This window comes from Hermetia illucens, chromosome 6 (assembly GCF_905115235.1).
Source record: "Hermetia illucens chromosome 6, iHerIll2.2.curated.20191125, whole genome shotgun sequence".
Classification (NCBI taxonomy): Eukaryota; Metazoa; Arthropoda; class Insecta; order Diptera; family Stratiomyidae; genus Hermetia; species Hermetia illucens.
Genome location: NC_051854.1, coordinates 40,997,625 through 41,011,365, shown reverse-complemented (window position 1 = coordinate 41,011,365; position 13,741 = coordinate 40,997,625). Strand labels below are relative to the sequence as shown.

Here is a 13,741-nt window from a genome sequence, read left to right as displayed (position 1 = left end):
GAGACAGCATTCCATGAACTTACGGCAAAAATTGAAAAGGCGATGTCTGGTAAAGAATACGCTTTAGGCGCATTCATGGACATCGAAGGTGCCTTCAATTATGCCTCATTTGCGGCAATTTGTGATGCGGCAAGACAGCATGGAATCGAACCGCTGCTAATCAGTTGGATCCTTCACATGCTAGAGTGGAGAAAAATCCACATATCGGTCGGCCAGAAGTCTATTGAAGCAGGATGTCTCAGGGGCTGCCCACAGGGAGGGGTTCTCTCTCCACTGTTATGGCTCTTGGTGATGGATACCCTGCTGTGGCTCCTGGAGGACAAAAAAGTCTTCGCGCAAGCATTTGCGGACGACCTAGCCGTAATAATTAACGGCAAGTTTGCGGACACAGTATGTGACCGCTTGAGTGCAACTCTGCATGTAATCCACAGCTGGTGCCTCCGCAATGGACTCACGGTGAACGCTAGAAAGACTGGACTAGTTATGTTCACTAAGAATGTCAGGTGGGGCAGCTATACGCTACCCACCTTAGCAGGGGCGGAAATCCAGCTGGCACAAACAGTCAAGTACTTAGGAGTACATTTCGACTCCAAGTTAACGTGGAAGCATCATATCCAGGAACAATATCAGAAATCGTGCAGATTGCTCTGGTGCTGTAGGAATGCGATAGGTAAGACCTGGGGACTTTCACCTAAACGGATATATTGGATGTATACATCCATAATAAAACCCATTTTGATGTATGCATGCATCGTCTGGTGGTCAAGACTGAACTTTGCTAACAGCAGGAAGCTGCTAACGCAGATTCAGAGACTTGGTTGCCTAAGTATTACTGGAGCAATGAGTACTACGCCGACTGCGGCACTTGAAGCCATCCTAAATTTACCCCCCATCCACTTGGAGGTGAAACGGAAAGCAGCAAACGACGCATATAGGCTCGATACCATTGGGGCGTGGAAAGGCGGCCAATCCAACGGGCATGCGTCTATATGGAAATTCCTTGAAAAACATCCGGTAGCCCTGATGCCGACCGATCATATGGTTTCCAGATTCGTCTTTGAAAAGACATACACTGTCGTAATTACCGAAAGAGAAGAATGGTCGACAAGTGGCCATGAGTCTTTTCAGATTACAGACCTAATAATCTTCACCGACGGGTCAGTCACGGAGGATGGATCGGGTGCAGGCGTGTTCTCGGAGAATCCGATTATAGAACTGGCCCGACCCCTCGGAAAAATGACGACCATATTTCAGGCGGAGATATATGCCATTTCATTGGCAGCAGAAGAATGTCTGCGACAAAAATGGAGGGGTCGCACCATTCGAATCTGTTCCGACAGTCGGCCGGCATTATCAGCACTAGATGGCAACAACATATCAAGCCAGTTGGTGTGGAGTTGTCGTCAGGTGCTGCTGAAACTTGGCCGACTGAACGAAACATTCCTAATGTGGGTGCCGGGGCACTCTAACATCGCCGGTAATGAGGGGGCTGATAGACTGGCTCGCCGAGGGTCTGGATCCACAATGGTGGGCCCAGAACCAGCTCTTGGAATCCGACCATCTACTGTCAAGTCTACTCTGAAAGGTGAAATTGCAAGGATTCACGCAACCGAGTGGAGAAATTTGGACTCTTGCCGGCAGGCGAAAATCCTTGTGAAGGAGCCTAGGGCCACTAGAGCGGCATTTTTGTTGTCCCTTTAGAAGTGGGACATGAAAACCCTAGTAGGGCTTTTGACGGGACACTGCCCCTTAAACTACCATATGGAAAAGATTGGGGTAGTGGTTTCGGCTGTGTGCAGCCAATGTGAGGAGGAGGAGGAAACTGCCCTGCACTTTTTATGCAGCTGCCCGGCATCCTCAGATCTCAGACGAAGACACCTTGGCAAGGTTTTCTTCAATGAAGAATCTGCACACTCTCTGCCTCTTGAGAATGTTCTCAGATTCGCTAAAGCCTGCGAACACCGTAGGCAGGAAGCCATTGAATAGGCAACTTACGGGGATAGTACAATGGGCCTAATAATGGCCTGAGTGCTCGGAGCTGCGGCTCCCCCCATTTAACTAAACTAAACTAACTAGTCCCTACTCCACGAATACGCACTGTCACTCCGTATCTCTTAGGCCCTTTGATTTGCTCCTCTTGTTCTTAGCCATCTTGCCGCAGGCCATTGAGGCTATGTTGTATCTGACACGCTCACTTACTGTTGTTGGTAAGTATGAAAAGAGCTTTATGCCTTTTGTTATGTACTCCACGTGCGCCTTTAATAAAACTTCCAGCTGAAAATGAGTTCTACAAAGTTGCATATCGGTTAATTCATATAAAAATCAAAAGCATATTTTCGTGAACACGAGCAATTAGCAACCGATGGAAAGCTAATGCAATCTCTATTTGTCTATTCTTTTTATAAAAAATACACCACACTAAGTAGTGAAACATCAGAACAGCTAGTTTTTGGTAAATTTAACTTGAAGGTTTCGAGTTATTTGTCTCGTCACTTTTATCGGACGACATTTCATCATCATAAAAACTGCATTTTTGAAAATATTTTATACAATTTATAACAGACATTGGAGGTACGTTATGGAGCGGATGCACAGGTAACAGTTCGTTTTCAGGATTTCCTAGAACGTATGGTTGCAAGTAACTACTGCAGTGTTGAGCAACTGATACGCCACTTAATGTGTAGCACGTGTGATACAAGTCTTGTGGTCTGTGGATAAAGGATTTTTAGATTAACAAAGAAGCGTTTTGTCAAAAACATATATACTTACTTTCCTGGCTTATCAATAAGACCACCGTTTGGCTTCTGGCAACATAACAGAATATATTCTTGCAAAGCTTCACTGTTCAATAAATGGTTCTGCAAAATTTCAGAGGCAGCTGGATCTGAAAAGTTAGTTAATATTTTTTCAAAGAATGGATTCAATTATCTGTCGCATGGTCTACAAAGTTATATTTTTATGAAAGACAACAAAACATATTTACCGTTTTTCATAAGTATTGCTTTCACTATTGGGAAAATGGCTCCAACCCAGAAAGAATAACACCCGTCTACTAATTTATTCGTTCTACCTTGAAATCCGCCTTCGAAACGCATTTGACGCGATGCTGTCCATTTCTGGAAGCAAAATACATATTTAACTTCATGTGATATTTACAGATATATTGCATAGAGGCTACCAATAAACGATCAAGATTGCATTTATCCGTACAACCTAAAAAGACTAGAGAAGCGATCCCACAAAATGTATAACCTCCGTGTGCTTCTAGATCTGGAGCACCGCCGAAACCTCCTTCGTAAGTTTGACAACTTGCTACCCAGTCGGCTGTTCCACGGAAAACTTCCTTTTCTTCTTCTTCTGAAAAATTTACTAGTTTGGCACAAGACAGGGCACAGTAAGCGCCTCTAACATCAGTTTCTCCATCCACGTGTAGTCTGAATGCACCATCTGGATCTCGAACAGATAAAAGAAACTGTTTAAGGGTTTTCCTGTTAATCGCTTCGTACGCTCTTTCTGTCCCAATGATACATAAACTATTAACAGCGGCATAGGTAGGGGCTAAGTGTGCATATTGTCCAGGGCCACCACCGAAGCCGCCAGTCGGAGCACGGCATCTGAATAGAAGAAAAAATAAGATCAAATTAAAAACAAGTCAGAATACCGTCCGGAAGCCGGACGCTTCAGGTAGAAAGGTTTTGTGTTCATCTCTATCCACGTGTTGTATCATAATTCGTACATAACTGAGAATTTATTTACATTTTACAGGTAGAAAATCATCCAATCCAAAGCGGTGCAGATACTGCCTGTAGCAACCACCGTGTCCCGTGAGGAACTAGGTAATGTGGTAGTCGGTCTCCCCATGTTTCCGCTCAAGCCACACCCTAATGTTGGGAATGAGCCTATGCGTCCACCGACCCTTCGTAGACTCGTCCCAGAGATTATTTGACTCTGACTTAGCCGCATTTCCACGTTCTGTGTGTCCCCCTCCACACGTTTTGCATGGTACAGCACTCTCATCTTCTTTGCCAGAATGTCGACAGGGATCATGGCGGCTACCACCAATACAGCCTCACCTGATGTGGTTCTAAAAACAGTGCGAACCCTTAGAGCCATCAGCTGGTAAACCAAGTTCACCTGCTTCCGTCTCTGAATAAAACGAAGCTTAATAGGATTCAAAGAACCGCATGTGCAGGTGCTACGGGGGTTCTGCAGTCCTGCCCGGCAGATGCTCTCAATGTACTCCTGCATCTCCTCCCCCTAGACCTCCACATCAAATATGTTGCAGCGTGCAGTGCCGTCAGACTACGTGAGTCCGGATGCTGGACAGCGAAGTCCTACGGCCACAGCAACATCCTAGATGAAATGCCTCGGGAAATCTGGGCATCCCCCACGGACTATATCACACGCAGCTGAACTTCACGAGAAACTTTGCTGTGGACCTTCCAACCAGGGCAAAGTGGAAGACCGGCGGCGTGTTGCAAGACTATGACACGGTATTCTTTACGGACGGATCAAAGATGGCCTATGGAGTCGGCGTGGGAGTTTTCTCGAATACACACGGTGTATCCAAGTCGTATGGTCTCCCAGGTTTCACCAGTGTATTCCAGGCAGAAGTACTGGCGATATTGGAAGTCTGTCGACGGCTGGAGCGTGATTCGAGCCCCAAGCGTAACATAGCCATTCTAACAGACAGCCAAGCGGCTATCAAGGCATTGTACTCAACGACGACATCTTCCCGGTTGGTGGGGCAGTGCAGAGACGCGCTCAGCCATCTGGGCGGCACGCTCAAGATCACTCTCCTCTGGGTTCCCGGGCATAGGAACATAGAGGGGAATGAGCGGGCTGACGAATTGGCCAGGCAAGGCTCTGCTCTTGGCAGTCCCTCGGGGAACACAGTCGGTGTTCCGCTGGCGACTGTCGGGGGCCGAGTTTACTCGCACTACCTAGCAGCCGCGGGCCTGAGATGGCGAAGGCTTACAAGCTGTGCCAAATCAAGGAGAATTTGGCCCGCTTATAACATAGCCCGATCACGAGAGCTCCTGTGCCAGACGCGTGCAAATGCATTCAAGATTACGGCGATCTGCACGGGACACTGGCCCATAGGGGACCACGTCGTTAGGCTCGGCTTACCCTACAACTCGCATTGCCGAAGCTGCGGAGATGGAAGGGAAACCCTCATGCACTTTCTCTGTGATTGCCCAGCTCTGGCTCGAGTCAGGCTGTGGACACTGGCTAAACCATTCTTTGGGGACCTCAGTGAGATTTCTAGCTGCAGGGTCGGAAAGTCGCTTTCCTTCTTGAATGCTACGGGCTGGCTCTGAAGATCCGAGCCAGTTGGACTCTGCTTCCCTGTTCCTATAACAACAGTCACGGTCTTAGGAGTTTGTGGCATCAAAACGGCGCACCAAAGCGCTAATTGGGCTCCTCGGAGAGGCCACTGATACCTACCTACCTACCCCTCCGTCTCTGAGAGTTTCAACCCGCCTCTGTCCACACAGGTGACGAGCGAAGCAGGATGGATCGCCCCACTCCGGTTAGAAGCAACCTCCGACAGCCTTTCGCCCCAACAATATTCGGCAACATTTTTGCAAGTGCCACGGTGGCACTGGATAATTTGGCATGCATAATCTAGGCGTTCTCTGAAGCTCAATTTGGTGTCAATGATCACCCCAAGGTATTTGATTGCCGGCTTTGATACGACCGTACATCTACCGACTTGCATTTTCACAGTTGTCCGCCAAGATCAGCCCGGCGCTTTTAGCTAAGACTTTACCGCTCTCACTGTTTCCGTCGCGAAGACCTCTACATCTTCAGTCAGTATTCTTGAAACTGGAGCAAGTGACTGTTGAGACGCTGCAGTGTGGAGCCGCTTAGCGGGGATTCACCGGAGCTCTACATCAAAGTAGCGCAACTCACCCGCCTGAGTAGCTCGCCTACTTGCTGGTTGCAAGTCGACAGCAACGGGGCCAACGTAGGAACTGCACAGTTGAGTCTGGGGTCAGTCGTGTAAAAAATAAGAATGATATAAGATTGAGATAAATAATTAAATAAATTTCAATTTAAGTCTTAAGTTCAAGTGAAATCTTTAGTGATGACCCCGAATAAAAAAGCAAAATTAATAAACGTGTAATGAGTAGTCCATCCATTTGATTGCGTCTAAACATATTCGTTTCGTTTTCATCCAATCCAATCTCCACTGCATAACTGGTCGACGTCGTCGATGTTATTATTTAATTGGTTAAATTTAAATTATTTCAAGTTGTCACAATCCCGGCAGATGTCGGATTTTACCTAATCCTAGCACCAAGTGCCAAGCATTTAGGCTCAGACGATCCTACCTACTTAAAAGCTAAAGGGGCGCTGGTTGTGGTGGCCGGTGGTAGGTTAATGGGAGAATCCATCGAGAACTCCCTGCAACATCGAGCACGTATGCAGATTGGTGTACTTCTGTATGGTTTGAGCCAGGCTGTGCGAAAGTCCGAGGACATCAAGGGAAGCCGTGAAGGATTTAGGTATAATACCTGCAGCTGACAATATTATGGGAACTACAACCACCCGCTCGAGACGCCAAATTTTTTTGATTTCCCGAGCCAATGGCTCATAGTTCACCTTCTTCTCCACGTATTTCCGTTCAATGTTGCTATTATGGGGGATAACAGCATCAATAATATACGCCCGTCTTGTCAACGAACAGTACGTCAGGTTTCTTGTGTGGAGTACGGCGGTCAGTCAGAACTTGCCGGTCCCAATGCATGCTATAAGCAGAACTATCAAGTACTGCTTGCGACTAATATCGGTATTCCCGTGATCAGCCCATGGTTGTATGCAAGGTTTTGATGGATAACCTTACATACAGTATTATGCCTGGCGATGTATTGCACCGGTGCCCTAACAGTACAGCCAGAAATGAGATGATCTAATGTCTGTAACGCCGAACCACACATTCTGCACTGGTCGTTCTCCACCCGTTCTTTCATGATGAGCTTTTTATAAGCTCGGGTGGGGACCACGCCGTCCTGAATGGCATACATGAACCCCTCCGTCTCAGCAAAGAGCTCCCCAACACACAGCCATTTACTCGACAAATGCAAATCGACAAATGGCTGCCAAAGACAATTCACGCTCTTGGTCCGACTTCACCCCACTCAGAGGATTGAAAGATCGATCCTTCAAGTTAAGTGGAGTCAGTCCACAGTCTGCCTTACAGACAGCCGCATGCAGAGGGACTCACCTGCTCCTTGCTGTAAAAATAAGCGCGCAGCGAGTCGACTTGGCGATGATGTTGTGCCACCACGTCAACCACGCCCCTACCTCCGATGTCACGAGGCAGGTTCATCCGCTCCACGGCAGATTTTGGGTGATGCATTTGGAATTTGGACATAGTTGTCCGTATCCACCGCTGGACATTTTCCAGATCGATTTTCGTCCACAGCAATATTCCGAATGCATAAGCCAGTTAAGGGATAGCGAATACATTCAACGTGCTTATTTTATTCTTCCCCGAGAAATGCGTCGGAGGAATTCTGACAGCAGAGTATCCTTCAGATCACCAACTTAAGCATGGGTTCCTTGCAGAATTCCTAGGTACTTGTAGAAGTCTGTCTCAGTCATAGCTTCAATGTGGAGGTCACAAATGCTATGTCCGACATGCGGCTTGGCTTGGATTCGACACTTGTCTAATCGAAACTCCATCCGAATATCACGGCTGAACATGTCTATTATTTGCAACAGACTTCAAAGATGGTCGTCTGTACCAGCATATAGCTTGTCATCTAAATACATCAAGCGTGTCAGTTCACACTTAGCACATAGGTCATACTTTATTACAAAACCATGCCCTCTAGCTTCATTCAGTAGCCATAGAAGGGGGTTCAGTGCTGTACAAAACCAAAGGGGGCTCAATGAATTGCCTGAATTATTATTATTATTCTTTGTGAAAAGTAAAAAACGTTAGGCTACAAGAATCGGCGCAAAGTTTTCTGAAAAAAAAGACAAAGTTGGGCCGACTGTGGACTCTGGCGGTCCGTTAGTTCTCTTGGTTCCGCTTCGGACGTGGTATTGTTAAACTTTCTGCTCTGATCGCAATTTGCAATGTCGTATGAAAACACTGTTTTCTCCAGGCGTTTCCGGCACCTCCGCACCCCCTGTGGCTACAGTGGTGGTACGGGTGCTACCGTTTTTGGCGATGTAACCCGGAGGTCTGGTTCCACCAATTGGAGGCACAGTTCGCGCTCGTGGGAATCACTACTGATGCCACGCGATTTAAACACGCACTCGTCGGCTTAGACAACGAGTCGGTTAGGCTCGTCGCCAACGTGCTCAAAAAGTGTTCCTACTTAAAACTAAAGGGCACCCTCATCAAGCCGCTGTCGGTAAGTGAATGAGCAAAGCTGATTCACGTCCTGACGGAGTTCACCTTAAGCGGCCACTTCCCGCGCCAACTGCTGCGTGAGATGAAGCAATTAAGCGGGATAAGGTCGGGATTGAACTTCTGAAGTCGCTACGGTTACGGCAACCACCCAGGCCATCTTAGCCTGTGCGGACTCCGTATCTTTCGAGGTGTAGGCGAACGCCGCTGACAAAATTCATGAAGTGCGTGGGCGCCCCGTGGTCAGTGAAGTTTCGCGGGAAGCGACGGGCCAAATTTCCGAGTTTCAGAAGACGGTAGACCCCTCTCGGCTACCGTCACTAGCGGCAACAGCCGGCGCTTTGCGTTCGGAAGGTAGATCCCGAAGTCGTTCGTGGTCGGTGAACCGAAATGAGCGATTGGGTAGTGGCGCGTCGTGAACCTCAACGAGTCCTGCAATTTACTGGAACAGCTCGTGCACGTTCACAGCTTCAAAAAACTGAACTCGTTGCGAGCTCTGGCGGCGGCTACCCAGAACAAAGCTCCACGCCGCCTAACAATATATGATTCTTTCAACAAGCGCCATTACCTGGTCGTTCTCCCGGTATCGCGGAATGACAAACTGATTCCGCAACAACTAGCGGCGGCAAAATCCTCACCTATACACACTTACGGCTACAGGCAGGTAGACGTAAGTCTAGGACTTCGACAAACGTTTTCATGGGTCAGAGTGAAATTATGCGGTGTTTCCAACGATTAATTAATTGAAGTAATAAAAACTTGTTTCTTTTTCGTTGGTGTGGGTATTTATTCTTGCAAATACCGATATTTCGGGAACCACTTGTTCCCTTCATCAGTGCAAACAAGTTTGCTCATCTGCTAATTTAGTTTTCTAAACAATGGGGAATAGCAATTACCCAAATCTGAGTTCAACCTAGTGTCAATCGGTTGTTTGTTAATGAACCAGCTTTCGTAAGCATCCAGCTGGTTAGTCTTTTTTACCTGCTTTAGGAATTTCAAGTCCTCAGCGCTTACTTTATGGCCGCATTCGACCATATGTTTTGCCACCATAGATTTAGTGGGTTTTCGGGAGTGCTTTACAGCCAGCTCTGCTTCTTTCATGTGCTCCCTAAATCTGGTGGTTGCCAATCTTTTTGTTTGCCCGATATATACCTTCGGGCAATCTGAGCAGGCGATTTTATAAATGCCGCTCATCTCTTCTACCATTTTTCGACCTTTTTCCCCCGCCAGCTGGGTTTTTAGCTGGTAGATACGGCTTGATCCTACCAGCTGTATGTCAAACCTTTTCAATGTCCTTTGTATGTGTTTGGACAGATTTGAGAAGGTGACACTTGATCTTTTTTGAGCAGTTAAGGGTAATTGTTGGCTATAGAGTGTAGTAAGATTACTACGTTCTAACCTTCGGGTGTGTTTCTTAATCATTGTTTCTATGGTGGCGCTGGGGTCCCCGTTCTTCATAGCCGTGTCTAAGATGTAGAGTTTTTCGCTCCGGTAGTCTTCCTCAGTGAGCGGAATTGTTAGGAGGCGGTGGATCATAGTGCCATAAGAAGCCATTTTGTGTTGGTAGCTGTGGAACGAAGTGGCCGGGATTGTACGTTGAGTGCTGGTCGGTTTCCTGAAAATAGAAAAGGTAACTTGTCCGTTTTGACGTTTGATTGTCAAATCTAGGAAAGCCAATTGATTATTAACTTCAATCTCGTGAGTGAAGGTTATTTTAGGGTGCAGAGTGTTGATTTTATCCAGCATATTTTGGATATTTGTGTCCGGGATCACTGCCAAAATGTCGTCCACGTATCTGAACCATTTATTTGGCAATAATCCATCCGCCTCCATTTTTTCCTGTAGTGATGCCATGAAAATTTCACTTAGGAGTGGGGAGAGGGGATTGCTCATCGCTACACCTGAGGTCGTTTTGAAATATTTTCCCCTGAATGTGAAATAGTTCTCACTCATGCAGAGGGAAGCCAACCTCGCATATTGTTTAGCCTTTTTCCTCCATTCTGGTGTTGAACCAAAACGTAGTAGCCACTCTTCAAATTTTGTTATGGCTTCTTTTACAGGCGTGCTTGGGAATAGAGCTTTGACGTCAAATGACACTAGTCGTTCATTATCCGCCAAAGCCCCCACTGCACTCAATCTATCAATCAATTCTTTCGAGTTTTTTACGGATTGGTTTCCGTTAATGGATCCCAATTTTTGGCATTCCTCGACCAATTTAGCAATGTTGTACGTAAGGGAGTTAGAATCTGCAATGATCTCCCTCATCTCATTGCCTGGTTTATGAATTTTTGGTTGGCATCTAATTCTAGGTAACGAGGGGTTTGGCATCCGCAGCCTGGCGGGGTTACCAACCACTAGAGAGCATTCTTTGAGGGCCTTCTCTACTCTTTTTATAGATCCTGGTAGCGGGTTATTCCTTAGTTCGAAATAGTTTCCTCCGGTCAATTTTTCCATTACAAGGTTATCGTAATGTTGCTTGTCCATAATTACGATCATGTTACCCTTATCCGTTTTTAAGTAGTATACCGGCTTCTTCTTCAGTTCTCGTACGATCTTGATTTCACGCTGGTTAGCAGACTTCCGAATCCTGTTCTGGTGACCCATGGCTTTTGACATTTGATGCCGGATTTCCTCCTTTGCTTCATTGCCCATGAATTTTATAGCTCCTTCTACATCTACTACAGTGTGCTCAACTGGCAGGTCGCCTGCTCAGATTGCGCGAAGGTATATATCGGGCAAACAAAAAGATTGGCAACCACCAGATTTAGGGAGCACATGAAGGAGGCAGAGCCCGAAAACCCACTAAATTTATGGTGGCAAAACATATGGTCGAATGCGGCCATAAAGTAAGCGCTGAGGACTTGAAAGTCCTAAAGCAGGTAAGAAAGACTAACCAGCTGGATGCTTACGAAAGCTGGTTCATTAACAAACAACCGGTTGACACTAGGTTGAACTCAGATTTGGGTAACTGCTATTCCCCAAAAATACAGCAACATAACTACCGAGAATAGTCTCTCGCAGGCAGCTAAGCATGATGTACAGCACCCCATCCCACCCCAGAAACTCAATCCAAGACCAAAGACTTGCGCATGATAACGTGGTCCACAGAGACATTTGAGCTAGCTAAACGACAGCTGGTGGACGCTACAGTCCTGGCATTCCCTCAGCCAGATGTACCCCTAGTCGTATTCGTCGATGCCTCAGATATCGTATCTGGCGACAGCTCAACAGAACTACAGCACCTACAATCGTGAGTTATTAGCCGCCTACGTGGTAATCAAATATTTCCGATATTCCCTAGGAGGAGGTCCACAACCCCCTTACCTTCGCTTTTAAGCAGAAGCGCGCCATAGCGTCCCCTCGCCAACTTCGGCACTTGAACTTCACAAGCCAGTTCACTTCGGCCATCCAGCACGTGTCCGTGACACTTTGTCACGCATTTCACCGTTTAAAATCCCTACCACGGTCGATTTTTCGGCAATTGCCGAAGCAACGAAGGATGACGCAGCCTCAGGGACAACCTTAAATACAAATTTCGGGAGTTTCCCCTTATCGGCTCAACCTCCGAGATACTCTGCGCGACCTCTGAAAAGGGACCTAAGCCATATATTCCGATCTTGCGCACCCAGGCTTTCGGACAACGGGATGACTGGTCACTAAGAGCACTTCAACCGCGCTGACAGGTGGATTTGCTCCAAATATCGACAGTGCTTGTAGAAGTGGAGGATAAACAAATTCTTCCATTGGAATATTCTACCCATCGCGGGTCGACGGTCGGTAAGCAAGGTACCGTTCTTGTCATTAACGCAGCTGAAGTGTTCGATATCATGCGTGCGTTGGTGTCGGTTTTTGACAAGTCGATACAGACCTCTCTCGCCATCGCCAGTGTCCAAATTATCGTAAATACATGAATCTACTCTCAGAAGTCATAAAGGATTGCGTGAAATTCTCAGTTATGCGCTTCGTAAATTATTCTATTGCAGTAATTTATGGTTATATCAAATAAGCTGGTCATTATACCACCCAAATTCGGAAAATACTTACTTTTCTAAAAAGTCAACGACATTATCCAGCAATTCGTCGCTAAACTTGAAATTGAGCAAATGCGCTGGATTCAGAATCCAATAAACCAGCCACGGCCGGCTGCTATCCAAACATTCGTATGACGACGACAAATATCTCAAGGCATTTTCTAGATATCTGATATGCTGATCGCGATAGAAATAAGGCAGCGATTGGTCCAAGCATTTAAGCTGTTCGAAACGATCGAAACACTTCTCGATCAGATGCTCGGTGTTTATCTGTTGATAAGATGAGGGCATGAGTAAGTGCTTCTCACCACCCGCAAACAACCAAATATAATACCTGTTCGCGTGAGGTTATTGTTGATATTCGTTCATCATTGAACTTCTCCCTTTTCAGCGCTGCAAAATCTCGAAATTCCGCCGGCGATTCCATCTTGTATAAAATTCTTAAACGAAAGAATCCTTATCCGAACTTTGTCAAAGTAATGTCAACATTTTTCAAATGTCCAATTGGAAATGCAAGTTGACAGATTAACAAGAGGTGGTTATCAAACGACCAGCTAAGGGAGTGAGTTGATAGAAGACAAGCGCTTCCTTTTGAAAATAAACGGTTTTGATAATATATGATTAAAATTGGAGATTGAAGAGCATAACCAAATTGACCACGTGTTGATCGAACGCCGCCACCTCTCAGCCTTGATGAGTGTAAGAACATATAGGGGGGCCAATATAGACTCGGACCACTATCTCGTTGGTATGGTGGTCCAAGCTCAAATAACAACACCACCCAGAATCCCCTCTGACAATCAGGTGAGAGTTAACACTGAAGCCATCCACAACACAGCCCTCCGCGACACCTATAAGAGGGAAATGGATGCTGCAATAACCGCAGTCAAGAGAGGACCTGGAGATGAAGCATCAACAAATGATCTCCACAACCACCTGAAGAACGTTACCATGGATACGGCCACAAACATACTTGGCCCCAAAATTGATAGACCAGTAGCTTACTCCAAACTACAATTTTATTTTATTATGTATATATATATTTCGGGAGCAACTTACTCCCTTCATCAGTACAAAGCTACTGAAAAACTACTTGGCCCCAGCCGCAAAAAAAATCGGAACGGCTGGTTTGACGATGAATGTAAGCTAGCAACGGAACGGAAGAATGCCGCATACCGAGTAATGTTGCATTCTCAAAGAAAGAAAGAAAGAAGAACTCCATCGAGCGGAGAAGCGACTTCACAGACGGAAAAAGGAAGCCTGGGAGAACCAACAAATCTGTGAACTAGAAAAGTACAGGGACTAACCGCACCAGGCGCAGAAGTTTTACCAACAAGTCAAC

General features: G+C 46.3%; 1 protein-coding gene across 1 annotated transcript; it reads right to left on the bottom strand.

Moving 5' to 3' along the window:
• Nucleotides 1-2,333: 2,333 nt before the first annotated feature.
• On the bottom strand, nucleotides 2,334-12,923 carry LOC119660221 (protein farnesyltransferase subunit beta). Its single transcript, XM_038068659.1, has 6 exons — nucleotides 12,734-12,923; nucleotides 12,413-12,669; nucleotides 3,179-3,614; nucleotides 2,984-3,116; nucleotides 2,770-2,884; nucleotides 2,334-2,708 (listed from the first exon to the last, which is right to left on the bottom strand). The coding sequence occupies exons 1-6, from the start codon at nucleotides 12,824-12,826 to the stop codon at nucleotides 2,459-2,461; spliced, it is 1,284 nt and encodes a 427-aa protein (XP_037924587.1). The 5' UTR covers nucleotides 12,827-12,923; the 3' UTR covers nucleotides 2,334-2,458.
• Between the last annotated feature and the right edge of the window lie 818 nt (nucleotides 12,924-13,741).

Coding starts and splice junctions, on each gene's coding strand:
- LOC119660221 (XM_038068659.1), bottom strand. CDS start 12,826: ATGGAATCGCCGGCGGAATTTCGAGATTTTGCAGCGCTGAAAAGGGAG. Junction 12,670..12,733: donor CAATAACCTCACGCGAACAG/GTATTATATTTG, acceptor TCTTATCAACAG/ATAAACACCGAGCATCTGAT. Junction 3,615..12,412: donor GTCGTTGACTTTTTAGAAAA/GTAAGTATTTTC, acceptor TCTTCTATTCAG/ATGCCGTGCTCCGACTGGCG.